At 37.0% G+C, this 17416-nt stretch overlaps 1 protein-coding gene across 24 annotated transcripts in view; it reads left to right on the top strand.

The window, feature by feature from the left end:
• Window positions 1-17416, top strand: part of bent (projectin protein bent) — a 48053-nt gene that overhangs the window by 17415 nt on the left and 13222 nt on the right. For all 24 annotated transcript variants that reach the window (XM_076405162.1, XM_076405164.1, XM_076405166.1 and 21 more), the window contains 18 exons: window positions 2092-2217; window positions 3821-4871; window positions 5033-5380; window positions 5432-5599; window positions 5650-6849; window positions 7175-7783; window positions 8955-9257; window positions 9315-9596; window positions 9657-10129; window positions 10367-10502; window positions 10564-12033; window positions 12099-12401; window positions 12465-14234; window positions 14299-14580; window positions 14666-14971; window positions 15070-15372; window positions 15434-15892; window positions 15982-17295. In XM_076405162.1, coding sequence (XP_076261277.1) covers window positions 2092-2217; window positions 3821-4871; window positions 5033-5380; window positions 5432-5599; window positions 5650-6849; window positions 7175-7783; window positions 8955-9257; window positions 9315-9596; window positions 9657-10129; window positions 10367-10502; window positions 10564-12033; window positions 12099-12401; window positions 12465-14234; window positions 14299-14580; window positions 14666-14971; window positions 15070-15372; window positions 15434-15892; window positions 15982-17295 — 10903 coding nt within the window. The remainder of the gene's footprint in view (window positions 1-2091; window positions 2218-3820; window positions 4872-5032; window positions 5381-5431; window positions 5600-5649; window positions 6850-7174; window positions 7784-8954; window positions 9258-9314; window positions 9597-9656; window positions 10130-10366; window positions 10503-10563; window positions 12034-12098; window positions 12402-12464; window positions 14235-14298; window positions 14581-14665; window positions 14972-15069; window positions 15373-15433; window positions 15893-15981; window positions 17296-17416) is intronic.

Here is a 17416-nt window from a genome sequence, read left to right on the forward strand (position 1 = left end):
AACGTAATGATCAATTAATACATTATAATATCCAATATTAATAATGTAATATAGGGTGTCTCAATAGAAAATATATATTCAGTGAATTTATTTAAAAAAAAGTAAGCAATCTATTGAAAAAATCTTTTTTTTTTAATTATTAAAATACAGTTTGGGAATTTAGTGCTTAAAAATATTAAAGATCAGTATTTCCTAATTAACACTAACATTTCCATTTCTCTATTGGTTTCTAATCTTTTTTGTCAAATTTCGAATAAAAAAATACTTGCCTTGTGTGGGATTATGTACTCTATTAAAAGAATTCTATAAAAATATAAAATAATTCATTATTAGCTGCTACTTTTATCTATATTTTTGATAATATTTTTAAGGCAATTCAAAAACTCATTTTCTGGTATCTTTATAAAAATACTCTTTCGCTACATGATGCCGATCAGAATAAATAGTATTCAAAAGGGACATTGCCTGGTAAATACCAGGGGGGGTTTAGAAATTTTAAGCATTTAAGCATTTTTTTCACCTCGCCTCTACTTATATATGTTAATAGTCGTGTTTCTCTTTCAATATTCGACTGAAACATATTAATTGCAATCAACAGCAATCTCCAAGTTTAGTTTGGATCTGTTTGAGTTTCTAATTCCTCGTCTTGGAATATTTTTTTATCCACTGCATCGAAATCATCATTTTTAAAACGTTCAATAGCACTTAATGTTCCAGTGATGTTTTGAATAAAATAAGGAAACTAAATCTTCCTTAATATAATGACAAAATGACATAATGTCATAATGACACATGACTTCCTTATATATGATATGATATGATGTCCGATATGATGTATCATAAATTACCTTATCTGGGTCTCCAAAATGATCATAAGTTTTAGTATTAGAAGGGTGCAGTAATTATCTGACAACATAGTCGTATTTCATTACATATTATGTAATAAAAGAGTCAACGAGTAACATAATGATACTGTATAATCAACACTGCGGTAAAAATTTAAGAAAATTTGTAACTATAAACATCCCTTAGTGTTCCAAAATCTTCGTAATTAGTCAGATAAGATTACGAATGACGAATTCTCATGACTGTTGGAATGTTATTTTTGGCTAGTAGCCAAAGAACACCATTATTTTTACAGTTATATCCAGATACCCCGCAAATTTATTTATATATCTCATTTATGTTTATTCTTCGTTTAAAAATAGATTTGTATAAATTCTTCCAGGTAGAAATTATATTTATATATTGTAAATTGTATTTATAATTAATCTATTTTGTAATTAAATACAATAATACGTGAGATTATTAATAACATTAATTTTAAACCAACAAGAATAATAATTATTACCAATATTGGTTAATTAAGCAAGTTATTCAATATTTTAAAAATAAATAGAAATAAATCAATTTTCACTAATCAAGTCATAACAAAAAATAACTGATAGACATTGTAAGTAAACTTCAATTGTAAAAAACAATATTGTTAGTATTTTTTATTTTTAATATCATATCCATTATGTTTTTCATACATTTATTCACCACTACCCCTAGTTTATAATGAATAAAAGCATACAGTACCGCTGCTGATTTATATATTCATGATGCTGTATTGAAATAAAATGGTCCCCCTTGGAATAAATCGTATCGTCCCTGGATTGAAATTGAGTTGTAGTTTTCTTTTTCACAGCCCCCATCAACTGCTAGAAGACCATCGTTAGCGGAACTTATTCCAGATTGGCCAATTTTACACCATTTCGAACGAAAGGAGGTTTGACAGGATGATCTCAACTATAAATGTGTTATCGATGTCACTTTGCACGACAGCATGGCAGAGCTATGAACCCCATCCACAATATCCATTATAATCACCAAGTGCAATGCTAATATTGTCCATTATAGATGTTGTATATGCGAATCGATCGTCTTGTATATACAATTTTTTCTAAAGTAATTGTACATATTTTAAATTAACTTTTTTTTCAGCATCGGATTTTTTATCGAGAATCGACATTTTTTTACTAAATACTTTTAACATCGATAATGGTAAAATTGTTCCTCCTTTCTTAATGTTGTCTTTTTCTTCCACAGAAACAAGAGAGTTTCTTGAAGCCTTTGGTCGACCAATATGCCAAAGAAGGAAAGGACAAGAAAGTCGTCTTCGAAGCGGGCTTCTCCAAACCCAACTGCAAACCAAAATGGCTTCTTAGAAAAGATGTAAGTATAATACTTTGTACATTTACTAGTTCAGAATGCGGTGTGTTAAGCCATTATGTTACGTACAAATGAACACGATTCGTAACGTTAATTTATGTATTTATCGGTTAAAATTAAGTTTGATTTTGATAACAAATAATAATTTCATTTTTATTTTAATATTATGAAAATATAAATAATTTAAAATAAAATAAATTTGATTTTAGCTTGACATCATTATAATAACTCTATTAATTTTTTTAAAAAGAATTCAGTATTATCTTAGTTTATATTACCTAATTAGAAACCTAAATGGCGAATCTTTGTCCCGATGGTACAATTCAATTCAAATATATCAATAAACGCAGTATATCCTTGATGAACTCGTAACCTTAGGAGTAGGAGAAAATTATGCAATACTCAGAACTGAAAGAAAAGAAAAATTAATTAAAATTATCTGCAATAAATATAATACAAATTCGCCGTCAGTAAATATGATTCTGCTCTTGAAAATTTCTCTACTCTTTTTGACAACAATATTAAAAACCAGTGGAAACTGAAGTATATAATCGAAATATTCACAGATTATTACCAAATTCAGTTATGAGATATTCATATTGGTTATATCTCCGTGTAGACTAAGCAACTGTGCAGGCCTTGGCCATATTACTAAAATTAAATTATTAAGATATACTATATCTAATTTACACAGCCTATGTTGTTCTATGAAATGTAACAGAGGCTCTAGAAGCTCAACATAATCCCAACGAGTTTGCCTTGACAATTTTCTCAGAAATAATCTCAAAACAGAATTTCGAACTCTGTGTTGTTTAAAATAATTGGTACAAGATGAGTTGAAAGTGTGTTACATATTTCTCCAATATTCCAATAACTCTCCTTTCTTTCTGAAATATAACTATAATCAAAACATACTATTGAAATAAAATATAAATAAGTTAATATTTTCTTAAAGAAAAAAATCTTTATATATCTTTTCCTTATATGAGAAAGCATATTAACGCGGTGATAAAACTAAACGTTATCAGCTCACAATCGGGTAGGAATTGTAACAGCATCAATATGTTGAAGTCTGTTATTTATCAGAGTAGTATATTTGATTATGCTAAAATGTTTCATAAATGTAGCCTTTAGACACAAGGTGTATAAGTTAAATGTTTGTCATGTATGATCAAATTACGATGCCGAATATTCTAAACTAAGGTCTCTCATATTTTACCCGCTCATATATGATTAAGCTTTAAATGCACTCCCTCTAAAGCGTCATCCCATTCTAGCTTCTAGCCTTGAATTGGAATTTGCACTCAAAATTGGCTACGAGAATCATAATAATCAATTCACCATTAGAAACGAAATACAGAATTTTCAAACAAATTGAAATACGTATCCGTAATGTATCACATTAATCAACAAGTTAATCAAATAGTAATTGTCAAAAGTAGAAAACTAAAAGACTTTTGCTTTCAAATGTTTTATTGCAGTATAATTTTTAAATTATAAGTATAAAAATATACCGAACATTCAGTTATCATAAATTAATTAATAATTAACCATTAATTATAATTTATGTAATCGCTGTGTTATTAAATCTTTTATTTATTTACAGGAACTATTCCAAGGGGCAAAATACAAATTCAAAAGTGAAAATGATACATACCAGTTGATAATCATGAATCCCAAAGTGGAAGATTCTGGCAAATACTCTATCGAAATCGGCGGTGTAAGTTGTTCTGCTTTCCTCAATGTAGAAGAACCAGATCCGTCTTATACTTTCACTAAACCCTTGAAGAAGAAATATGACGGTTACACACAGCATGAAGTTGAACTTGCTTGTACAGTAAGTAACAGCTTGGCCATCGTAGGATGGTACAAAGAGACTGTCAAGCTTGATGATGGTGACAAATACCAAATATCAAAAGACCTGAGTGGCGTTTGCCGTCTCACTATCAAAAACTGTACTTTTGATGATATTGGAGAATACAGCTGTAAATTGGAAAAACAAGCTGATAGAACTGTAACCAAAGTGAACATTGTTGACTATCCATATAAATTCGTAAAAGTCCTGAAGCATCAGCAACACGTTGAAAAGGAGAACATTACATTCCTTTGTGAATTGAACGACGCTGGTGGTGATGTCAAATGGTTTAAAGGCGAGCAAGAAATCAAACCCGATAAAAGACTAGTGATCAGCAAAGATGGCAGAAAACGTAAATTAGTCATAAAAGATGCCAAAGTAACTGATGCCGGCATGTACTCTTGCGTCAGTAACGCAGACAAGACCGAGGCCGAACTAGTGGTCAACTACCTCAACAGATTCAACAAGAAACTCAAAGATACTGTTGCTGTTGAAAGAGAGCGATTAGTTCTCGACATTGAACTTCAAGATCAAACAGCACCAGCCGAATGGTTCTTCAACGGCAAACCCATTGAACCCTCAGATAGAATCGAAATCAAGAATCTGGGTGGTGGTAAACACCAACTAATCTTCAACAAGATTGACATGGAAGACGATGGTGAAATTAAAGTTGAATCTGGAAAATTAGAATCCGCTATGAAACTCAGTGTCAGGAAAGGTGAAAGTGTTCCTAAAATCGATTTCCCATCTGTCTTTGAGGCACCGATCAGTAAACCCATTGTTATGGAAGTTCCTTATAAAGGTATGTTTTGCTATATTTATAATAAAATGTACTATATCCGTTTGTCCATATATTTTATTTTTCTTTGTTTTTTTTACAATTGCACGAAATCCATTTGAGTATGTCAGCACTAGAGTATATTATTTTTATCCAAAAAACTTAAATATATGATATTTTCTTAGTGGAAGGAACCAGACAAAGTCAACTAGAAGCCAAACTGATCAAAGACGGTAAAGTTCTTCCAATTAAGGAAGTTGATGTTGCCATCACTGACGATAAAGTAACATTTAAAATCAAGAAACCTACTCGTGACCAATCAGGCCCATACCAAATCAAATTGTCCAACGCTCAGGGAGAGGACATCAAAGATGTTAAAATTATCATGCAAGATGTTCCTCAAGCCCCTCAAGATGTCAACGTTACTGATATCTTCCAAGATAATTGCAAAGTATCATGGAAACCACCTGCGGATGATGGTGGCGCACCAATCCTGCACTACGTCGTAGAACGTCAAGACTTGAGTCTTAAAGGTAAAAGTGTTTATTCCTCCACCAAACAGTTTTAATGTTGTTTTGTTATAGCTGGATGGGAAAATGTTGGTGAAGTCAAACAAGGTCAACCCACCACCTTCAAGGTTGAAGGTCTCATCCCTAAAAAACAATACAAATTCAGAATCAAGGCTGTTAACAAGCTAGGCCCCAGTGAGGCTGCTCTGTTTGGTAAACCTGTTCTTGCAAAGGATCCTTGGGGTATGATCATACATTAGCTCTATATATTAAAATTCATCCATTATTTTTAGATGAACCCAGCAAACCCCAGAACGTTCAAGTCGTTGATTGGGATAAAGATCACGCGGATCTTACTTGGAAACCACCAGAAAATGACGGTGGTGCTCCTATTACTGGTTACGTAATAGAAGTTAAAGACAAATTTGGTAAAGATTGGTCTAAGGGTCTAGAGGTTCCTGGAGATCAACTGTCTGGTACAGTACCTGGACTAAAAGAAAACAATCAATACGAATTCCGTGTTAGGGCTATAAACAAGGCCGGACCTGGTGAACCAAGTGACACAACTAAACCCATCATTGCCAAATGCAGATTCGTCAAACCATTCATTATTGGAGATGACTTGAATAGCATTATCATTAAGAAAGGACAAATCGTCAAATATGATATTAAATACGGTGGTGAGCCTGAACCAACTGTACAATGGTTCTTAGACCAGAAAGAAATTAAACCTGATGCTGAAGAACGCATCACCATTGACGCTTATGAAAGAAACACTATTATTACTGTTCGTAGAGCTACCAGAGCAGACAGTGGTAAATACAGACTGGTTCTTACCAACACTTCAGGTACTTGCGAAGGTAAAGCTGAAGTAATTGTGTTAGATAAACCTACACCACCAAAGGGACCTTTGGAGCCTGAAGAAATCCGCGCTGATCACATTACTGTTAACTGGCAGAGACCAGAAGATGCTGGTGGCACCGAGCTTACCGGTTACGTTCTAGAAAAAATGGACATGGACACTGGCCGCTGGGTATCAGCCGGTGAAGTCGGTCCAGGTGACACCAAATTCACCTTCAAAGGCCTGACACCCAAAAAGAAGTATAAATTCAGGGTCAGAGCCAAGAATAAGGAAGGTGAATCCGAACCATTGGAGACTACTGACTTTATATTGGCTAAAAATCCATATGATGAACCTGGATCCCCAGGAAAACCAGAAATAATCGATTACGACAACAAGAGCGCTACATTAAAGTGGGCTAAACCAGAAAATGATGGTGGAAGACCAATCACCCATTACACCGTCGAAATGAAGAGTAAATTCTCTCCCGACTGGGCTGAAGTTGCTACTACAACAGATAACAATCCCGAAGCTAAAGTAGAAGGACTTAAAGAGAATCAAGTATATCAATTTAGAGTAAGGGCACATAATAAAGCTGGACCTAGTGCTCCTTCTGAACCCACTGACAATCACCTCTGCAAACATAAAAACTGTAAGAATTACTTGTTTGATTTAACACCCATTAACATTATTTTATATTTAGTATTTTTTATATTAATCCGTCGTTTTATTAATGATGATATGATCAGTAAGCATTTCCAACAATATTTTTTGTGTGTAAGTTTTTTTGGTTTTGAATATTTGCTCATTTTCAATCTTAGTATTACATCGTCTTGTTGTATATATATTGCTGTTTTCTTTTCTTATTTTACTGGAATTGGACGTTTCAATATATCCTACAGATCTGTGTACTTAGACTCCATGTATCGTCAACAATGTTATGTGGCATTTTTAACTTATCTTGATCTATTTTACAGTAAAACCAAGAATCGATCGAGAAACATTTAAGTCTGTTACCATTAAGGCTGGACGTACACACAAATGGGCTGTAGACTTTATGGGTGAACCTCCACCGGAAGTCAAATGGGTATGGAGGGACAACATTCCATTAACGAACACCGAACGCATTAAAATCGAGAACGCCGACTATCACACTGATTTCACTCTAACAAACACTGTTCGAAAAGACACTGGAAAATATACGCTTATCATTGAAAACTGCAACGGAAAGGATCAAGAAACCGTTGAGTTGACCGTATTGAGTAAACCTGGTGCTCCACAAGGACCACTAGAAGTATTCGACGTTACAGCTGAGAAAGCGAAAATCAGCTGGAAGAAGCCTGAAGATGACGGAGGTAGTCCCGTTAAAGAATATGAGATCGAAAAAATGGACATGGCTACCGGTAAATGGGTACGTTGTGGTCGTGTACCCGCCGATAAGCTTTCTCCTGATGGTAAAGGAGAATTCGAAGTAACCGGCCTAAATCCTGGCTCTGATTATAAATTCAGAGTAACAGCTGTCAATAATGAGGGTGATTCTGAACCGCTGGTTTCAGATCGTCCAACATTAGCAAAGAATCCATTTGGTAAGTAAATTAAATATTACTTCGATTGGGTATTATAAGAATGCGGACTTTTTCCAAATTCCACTTTTTCCACATTTCTAACAGCATTTAAATTCTCAATATCTTTTGGTTTCCAAAATTCGAACTAGTAGGAGAATCATAAAATTAAAAATTATGAAATATAAAGTGTCTCAGCCAGACGTTGTAATTTTAATCGGGTCTATCAACGGGATGATTTTGTTTGATATAAACTTACATTTCATTATCTTCTGACATATATTCGACACAGCACTCGACTTTGTAAATAACATAGAAAAGGAAAAAATGCTTCCCACAAAAAATGATGCTGTTTAGTATGTTGTTCACAATTCAGCAAAATTATATAATTAAAAGCAAACGCTTTGATATAAATATCTGATTTTAAGCGTTAGTCACATCTATTAAATACGAATCTCTCAAAAATTGTTCACAATTGTATTCTCATTTAAAAGTAACCATCAGGTATTTGATAGAGAATATGTCGTGAAACAGTTTCAACATAAAACATTTCTGTTTAGCTCATATTTATTTTAACAATTTTATCCATTAATTTTTTAGTTTTTTTTTCCCATTTGGTTCTTCTTGGTATTCCATGATATTCAATCATTGGTATGGAAAATATATAAATAATCTACGCAAACATTCAACAAATTGTATTGACTCTTAACACCTATTTTTCATTTAATAATTTTTAGATAAATACTCTCTTTGGATTTGTTCTATTTATTTTTATCCATTTAATTTTCCGAATTTTAACGTCTGTCTCTCCGTCTTAACACTGTATAACATAGTTCAGTTTTCTCTTCTGTTGTTAATAATTTCTACGGAACTCGACTAACAATTCTAGGAAACTACGACAAGATGAATTATTAATTTAATTAACTTAATATGTTTTACTAAGGTATATTTTAATGTATTTAGGTAGTCCGATTCACTTCGGAAGATTGATCTCCTTGATTTACTATTTTAATAATGCAGCAAAGAATGTTTTTTTCTTATATTCTTATATGTAACACTAATAACATTTAAAATTTAAACCAACAAAACAACCAACACCTGGTGCATAAAATATATTTATTCAGCTTTATTTACAATCTTCAAAGGGTGTGTTAAATTTTGAGCAGTTAATTTAACTAAGTTTAACTATTTCTAGACGCCCCAGGTAAACCCGGTGTTCCTGAAATTGTTGATTACGACAACAAAGGCGTTGATCTTAAATGGGCTGCTCCATCCAAAGATGGTGGCGCTCCAATCGAGAAATACATCATCGAAAAGAAAGATCGTTACAAGCCAGATTGGGAAAAGGCCGCTGAAGTGCCTGGTGATCAACTCCAAGCCAGAGTTGAAGACCTGAAGGAAAGAGGTGAATACCAATTCCGAGTCATTGCGGTTAATAAAGCTGGACCAGGTCAGCCATCTGACGCCTCTCAGATGCAAATTATCAAACACAGAGCACGTAAGTATTCAAAAGATCCGAGATATTTAAAGTGACTAAATTGATTAAATTTGACAGTTAAACCAAGAATTGACAGAACTAATCTTAAACCAATCATTGTACGTGCTGGTAAACCAATCAAATACGACATTGATGTTAGAGGCGAACCACCACCAACTTGTACATGGTTCCAAATCGATACTGAGCTTAAGTCAGAAGGCAATATCGAAATTATCAATGTCGATTACAATACCAAACTGAACATTACAAATTCCGTACGTAAAAATACTGGTCTGTACAAAATCAAGGCTGTGAATGAACATGGTTCTGATGAAGCTGAAGTTGAAGTTACTGTACTTTGTAAGTAATATTTCACTTTTATTTATTAAACTTCATTCATTAATTATGAGTCTTATATAGCTGCACCAGGAAAGCCTAAGGGACCACTTAAAGTATCAGACGTTACTAAGAGTGGATGTAAATTGAAATGGGACAAACCAGAAGATGACGGTGGTAAACCAGTTACCGGTTACCAGGTAGAAAAACTGGACAAGGCCACTGGTAGATGGGTACCTGTCGGACGTACCGGTCCAAACGATACCGAAATGGACGTAAAAGGCCTTACCGAAGGTCACGAATATGATTTTAGAGTGAAAGCCATCAACGATGAAGGCGAATCCGAACCATTGGAAACTGATGGTTCCATTATTGCTAAGAATCCATACGATATTCCCGGCAAGCCCGGAACACCAGAAATCACTGACTGGGATGCAGATCGCGTCGACCTTAAATGGACTGCTCCAAAGAGTTCTGGTGGCGCTCCAATTACTGGATACGTTATTGAAAAGAAGGAGAAATTCTCTACATCTTGGGATGAAATCCTCTCTACTGATGTAAGTACACGTGCATATTAAAAAAAATCAATAATACCACGTCATATTCAACGAACTAAACCGAATTTACCTTATTGTCTTACTGAAAGCTTTCTTTTTGTAACCAAAGTCGTAAATTCAACAAAAAAACATACTTTTTATTCAATATCAATACAGTTACAGTTAAAAAAGTTATTAATTAAATATTGTCATTTTATTAACGATAAATTGTGTATAACTGTTTATTTATTATTTTAGTCACCTGCTTGTGAAGCCCGCGTACCTGGATTAAAAGAAGGCAATACATACCAATTCCGTGTACGAGCTGTTAATAAAGCTGGACCTGGTGAACCATCAGATGCTACCGGCCAACATGTTGCCAAAGCCAGACACTGTAAGACAAGAAAAATCAATACAACGGCAATAGTAATAATGTTTTATTTAAATAATTTTAGTGCGTCCAATGATCAACAGAGAAAAATTACACACTGTGAAAGTACGTGCTGGTCAATTAGTAAGGTTTGATGTTGATGTCAAGGGTGAACCTCCACCGACATGCACTTGGAGCTTTGCTCACAAACCTCTCGAAAACGGGCCTAACGTTAAAATCGAAAATGAGGACTATAACACCAAATTGGCCCTTTCAGATACCAAGAGGAAGGATACCGGAACATATACATTGAAAGCAGAGAACGACTCTGGTTTTGATGAAGCTACCGTTGAGGTTATTATTTTAGACAAACCCGGAAAACCCGAAGGTCCTTTGGAAGTTAGCGATGTTCATAAAGAGGGTTGTAAACTCAAATGGGACAAACCAAAGGACGATGGCGGCCTTCCAATTACTGGATATGTTATTGAAAAACAAGACACTCAGACTGGACGATGGGTACCAGCCGGATTTGTTGATCCCGACAAAACCGATCATGAAATCACTGGACTTGAACCAAACAAGAAATATAACTTCAGAGTCAAGGCTGTTAACGAAGAGGGTGAATCTGAACCTTTAGAAACTGATACCGCCACTTTAGCTAAGAATCCTTACGATATATCCGCACCACCAGGTCTTCCCGAAATCGTTGATTGGGATGAACATTCCGTCAAGCTCAAGTGGGATAAACCTGTAAGAGATGGTGGTACCCCCATCACCGGATACGTTATTGAAGCCATGGATAAATTCACCGGGCAATTTGTTAAAGTCGCTGAAGTCGGACCGCAATGTCAAGGTACGGTCGGCAAATTGGAAGAAGGTAACCAATATAAATTCAGAGTACGAGCTTTGAACAAGGCTGGACCATCTGAACCTTCTGAACAAACCAATTGGCACACTGCTAAAGCTAGATTCCTGAAGCCTCTTATTGATCGCACTAACTTGAAACCACTAACCGTCAAGGCTGGTCTATCCATCAGCTTAGACGTTAATATCCAAGGTGAACCACCACCAAAGGTCACTTGGTTATACGACGGCAAGGAAATATCCTCAACCGAAGAATTGCGTATTGACAACATCGATTACAATACCAAATTCTTTGTTCTCAAATCTAAGAGAGCTCAATCTGGTAAATACACCATCATCGCCAAGAACGAAGTTGGCGAAGATCAAGCCGAAATCGATATATCCGTTCTTGGTAAACCATCCGCTCCAAAAGGACCTCTAGATGTATCTGACGTGACCAAACACGGTTGCAAGCTTAAATGGAAGAAACCAGAAGATGATGGTGGCACTCCAATTGATCATTACGAAATTGAAAAACTTGATCCACTCACTGGTCAATGGATACCTTGTGGAAGAAGCACTGAGCCAGAAGCCAATGTTACAGGTTTGCAAGAAGGCAAACCGTATAAATTCAGAGTGAAGGCTGTGAATAAAGAAGGGGAATCTGAACCTCTTGAAACTGAGAAGTCAATAATTGCTAAAAATCCATTCGGTAAGTTAAATTGTTATAAAATTGCTTTAGAGGGATTTAATTATAATTCTCTTCGTTGCTTTTAGATGAACCTGGTAAACCCGGACGCCCAGATCTTAAAGATTGGGATAAGGACTTTGTTGAATTGGCTTGGAGAGCGCCAGTCAGTGATGGCGGTGCTCCAATTCAGAAATATATTATCCAGATGCACGATAAAGCCGGACGTGGTTGGGTTGATGCCGCCACTGTACCTGGCGATCAAACAAATGGTCGTGTAGAGACCGTTGAAGAAGGACACGAGTACGAATTCAGAATCGTTGCCGTTAACAAGGCAGGACCCAGTGAACCTAGCGATCCATCGAAACCAGTGATTGCCAAACCCCGATTCTGTAAGATATGATAATAATTAATGTGACTCTTGGATAACTAATTATATATTTTTCAAATTTCAGTGGCACCTAAAATTGATCGTAAGAATCTTGGCAAGAAAGTACTTCGTCCTGGACAATTGTTACGCTTGGAAGCTGACGTCAAAGGTGAACCCCCACCGAAAATCACTTGGACTTTGAAAGAACAAACTCTAAGGAACAACGACCGTTTGAAAATTGATAATGAAGATTATCACACCAGTTTTGTTTTACAAAAAGTACAACGTAGTGACACTGGTACTTACGTTGTCACTGCCAGAAATGATTCTGGCGTTGATACAGTCGAAGTAGAATTGCTTATTGTTACAAAACCATCTAAACCCAAGGGACCACTCAAGGTATCCGATGTCACCGCAGAAGGTTGCAAGCTGAAATGGGAAGCTCCAGAAGATGACGGAGGTGAACCAATCAGCGGCTATGTCGTCGAAAGAATGGATGTTGAGACAGGTAGATGGGTTCCTGTAACCACTACTAAAACACCGGAAGCTGATGTAACCGGATTGAACGAGGGCAAAGACTACCAGTTCCGAGTCAAGGCCGTAAATTCAGAAGGCGAATCTGAACCTTTAGTAACAGATGAACCTACAACAGCCAAGAACCCCTACACTGAACCTGATGCTCCAGGCAAACCAGAACTGAAAGATTGGTCAAAGAACCATGCCGACCTCAAGTGGGCGCCACCAAAGAACGATGGTGGTGCACCCGTCGAGAAATATATTATCGAAAAGAAAGATCCAGTTACCGGCAAATGGCATAAAGCAGTTGAAGTTCCTGCTAACAAAACTGAAGCAAGAGTACCTGACCTGAAAGAAGGAGAAAAGTATGCTTTCCGTGTTAAGGCTGTTAATAAGGGAGGTGAAAGTAAGCCTTCCGAACCCTCAGAAACAATTACAGCCAAAGACCGATTTGTACCACCAAAGATTGATCGTAGTACTCTCAGAGATCTTACTGTTAAAGCTGGGCAGCACGTCCGATTGGATGTTAAAGTTTCTGGTGAACCTCCACCGACAAAGACTTGGTTCTTGAACAAGGCCCGTATTGAAAACAGAGATGACATTAACGTTGATTTGGAAGACTACAGAACCAAATTGGTTATCCCAGTAGCTAAGAGAGAACATACTGGAACCTTAGTACTCAAGGCTGAAAACAGCTCTGGCAAAGATGAAGCTAGTATCGAAATCAAGGTACTGGACAAACCTGGAAAACCAGAAGGTCCTCTAAGAATTAGTGACGTCCATAAAGAAGGATGTTCGCTTAAATGGAATCCACCGCAAGATGACGGTGGTGTACCACTTGATTATTACCAAGTAGAAAAATTAGATACTGCTACTGGTCGCTGGGTACCAGCAGGTCGTTCCAAAGAACCTAAAATCGAACTTAACAACCTCGAACCTGGCCAGGAATACAAATTCCGAGTATCTGCAGTTAATGCCGAAGGAGAATCTGAACCACTCGAAGCTGATCAGACCATTATCGCCAAGAATCCATTCGATGAACCTGGCGCACCTGGAACACCTGAAGTGGTGGACTGGGATAAGGATCACGTTGATTTAAGATGGACTCCACCAACGAATGATGGTGGATCTCCAATCACCGGCTATATTATTGAAAAGAGGGAGAAAGGCTCGCCAAAATGGATTAAGGCTGGTGAAACTGGTCCATTCGAAACGAAAGGAACAGCTGATAACTTGGACGAAGGTGTCGAGTATGAGTTTAGAGTAAGAGCCGTCAATGCTGCTGGACCTGGAGAGCCAAGCCAAGCCTCCAAGTCTGTCGTTACTAAACCTAGAAGATGTAAGTTCTTGTCTACTAGAATAAATCTTCAATAGATGCCTAATTTATTGTTTTCGGTTTACAGTGGCACCTAAGATCGACCGCCGCAATTTGCATAACCTTACAGTTAAGGAGGGTGAACCTATTTATATTGATGTGAAAGTCAGTGGTGAGCCAGCTCCTGATGTCACATGGTACCAAGAAGGTCGTACTGTCACCGACACTGCACACAAGCGTATAGATAATGTACCATATAACTCCAAATTCTTCAACGACAAACCCGAACGTAAGGATACTGGAGTTTATAAAATTGTTGCTGTTAACAAATATGGTCAAGATCAAGTCGAAATTGACATTACTGTAGTCTGTAAGTATATATATTTTAATCACAATAACAACTTTATCATTATTTCTCCCATTGTTCATACTAAACAAAAATTTACTCATTTCAGCAAAACCTGGACAGCCTGAGGGACCTCTAGAAGTATCCGATATACACAAAGACGGATGTACTTTGAAATGGAAACGACCAAAAGACGACGGTGGCGAACCTATTGAAAACTACGTCGTTGAGAAGTTGGATCCAGAAACAGGCATCTGGTTGCCAGTTGGCAAAACATCTGGTGCTGTTCCCGAAATGAAAGTTGACGGTTTAGTTCCTGGACATGAATACAAATTCAGAGTTAAAGCCGTTAACAAAGAAGGAGAATCCGAACCACTTGAAACTATTGGAACAATAACTGCTAAAGATCCTTACAGTAAGTTGACTTATAATTTAAGGAAAAATTATTATTTGTTCATACATATTTTTAAAAAATTAATTAGATAGATGAATAATTAATCCCTTTTTTTTCAGCAACTGCTAACAAACCTGGAACCCCAGAACCAGAAGATTGGTCTGCTAATCATGTCGACCTCAAATGGACTGAACCTACAACCGATGGTGGATCACCAATTACTGGATACATTGTCGAAATGAAAGATAAATACAGCCCGCTCTGGGAGAAGGCTCTTGAAACAACTAGCCCAACTCCTAAAGCTACCGTCACAGGATTAATCGAAGGAAACGAATATCAATTCAGAGTCATCGCTGTTAACGCTGCTGGTCAAAGTCCTGCTTCAGACGCCAGCAAAGTATTCGTTGCCAAACCCAGATTCCGTAAGTCAATCGCAAAGAAGTAATATGTTCTATGTTTACATTTTATTTCGCTTATTTTCAGTGGCTCCCAAGATTGACAGGAGATACCTGCATGACGTTACCATATCAGCTGGATCACCACTTAAATTCGAAGCTAATATCATCGGTGAACCTCCACCGTCTGTTGAATGGCGCTTCAATGGAATCACGTTGAAGAATGACAAACGTACTACCATCGATAACGTTGATTACAATACCAAAATTGCTATTCGTCCAGTTGGACGTGATGATACTGGTCCATATACCGTAACTGCTAGCAACAGTTCTGGAAAAGATACTCACACAATCAATGTTACCGTTACTGATAAGCCAACACCACCACAAGGCCCACTACAAATCTCAGACGTCAACAAGAATGGATGCAAGCTCAAATGGAAGCGTCCAAAGGATGATGGTGGCACCCCCATCGAATACTATCAAGTCGATAAGATGGACCCAGAGACCGGATGCTGGGTACCATGTGGAAGATCTACCGAACCAAGTACGTGATTATATTATTTGCACTTACTATTTTCCTATCACATTGCTTTCTTTTCTTTCGTTATACTAAACTTAACTATATTTTTATAGATTACGAAGTTACTGGACTTACACCAAACCATGAATACAAATTCCGAGTATCAGCAGTTAACGCCGAGGGCGAATCTAAACCATTGGAAGCTGAAGAATCAATCATTGCTAAGAATCCATTTGATGAACCTGGTCCCCCAGGTCATCTTAAAGCCACCGACTGGGACAAAGACCACGTGGACCTTCAATGGACCCCACCAAAAGATGACGGTGGTGCACCAATTACCGGTTACATCATCGAAAAGAAAGACAAATTCGGCGATTGGGAAAAAGCTCTTGAAGTACCAGTCGATAAACTTAAAGCTACCGTTCCTGATCTTATTGAAGGTCAACCTTACCAGTTTAGAGTTCGTGCTGTCAATGCTGCTGGACCTGGTGACCCGAGCAATGAAACACCAACGATCATTGCTAAAGCACGTAACCTTGCACCTAAAATCGATCGCACCAATCTTATCGAGATTAAGATTCGTGCTGGACAAAGCTTTGCTTATGATGTTAAGGTTTCTGGTGAACCTATGCCCACTACTAAGTGGTTAATCAAGGGCAAAGAAATTAAATCAAGTCAAAATTGCAAAGTACAACATAGTGACTATAATACCAAAATATCAGTGAAAAACGCCACTAGAGATGATTCTGGCACTTACACAGTAACAGCTGAAAACGTAAATGGCAAAGATATCGCTGAAGTCGAAGTTATCGTACTCGACGTACCCAGTCCACCAGGAGGTCCCCTTAAAGTATCGGACGTCCATGCTAAGGGATGTAAACTTAGTTGGAGACCACCAGCAGATGATGGTGGCCAACCTGTTGAGAATTATGTTGTTGAAAAAATGGACGAAGCTAGTGGACGATGGGTTCCAGTTGGTGAAACCGATGGTCCACAAACTTCTATGAACGTAGATGGTCTCACCCCAGGCCATAAATACAAATTCCGTGTCCGCGCTCAAAACCGTCAAGGAAAATCTGAACCCTTGACCACATCTCAAGCCATTGAAGCCAAGAATCCATTCGATGAGCCCGGTAAGACTAGTGCTCCGGAAATTACCGATTACGACAGCGATTTCGTCGAACTGAAATGGGACAAACCAGAAAACGATGGTGGCTCTCCAATTACTGGCTACATTATCGAAAAACGAGACAAATTTAATCCTAACTGGGAGAAATGTGCCGAAGTTGAAGGTGATGTGCCGAAAGGCAAGGTCAAGGACCTTATCGAAGGCACACCTTACGAATTCCGTATCAGGGCCGTTAACAAAGCCGGACCTGGTGAGCCAAGTGACGCTTCAAAGATTCACGTTGCTAGACCCAAAAATCGTAAGTATAATTTGTATACACTACTAAAAGTAAACATATCATTCAGTTATTATTACATAATATGTGTTTGTTCAACATTATTTATAACATATATTATTGTTGTATAATAATATATATATAT

Source organism: Rhynchophorus ferrugineus, unplaced genomic scaffold (assembly GCF_030347505.1).
Source record: "Rhynchophorus ferrugineus isolate W39M unplaced genomic scaffold, kcgeb_rfMv2 rfM5, whole genome shotgun sequence".
NCBI lineage: Eukaryota > Metazoa > Arthropoda > Insecta > Coleoptera > Curculionidae > Rhynchophorus > Rhynchophorus ferrugineus.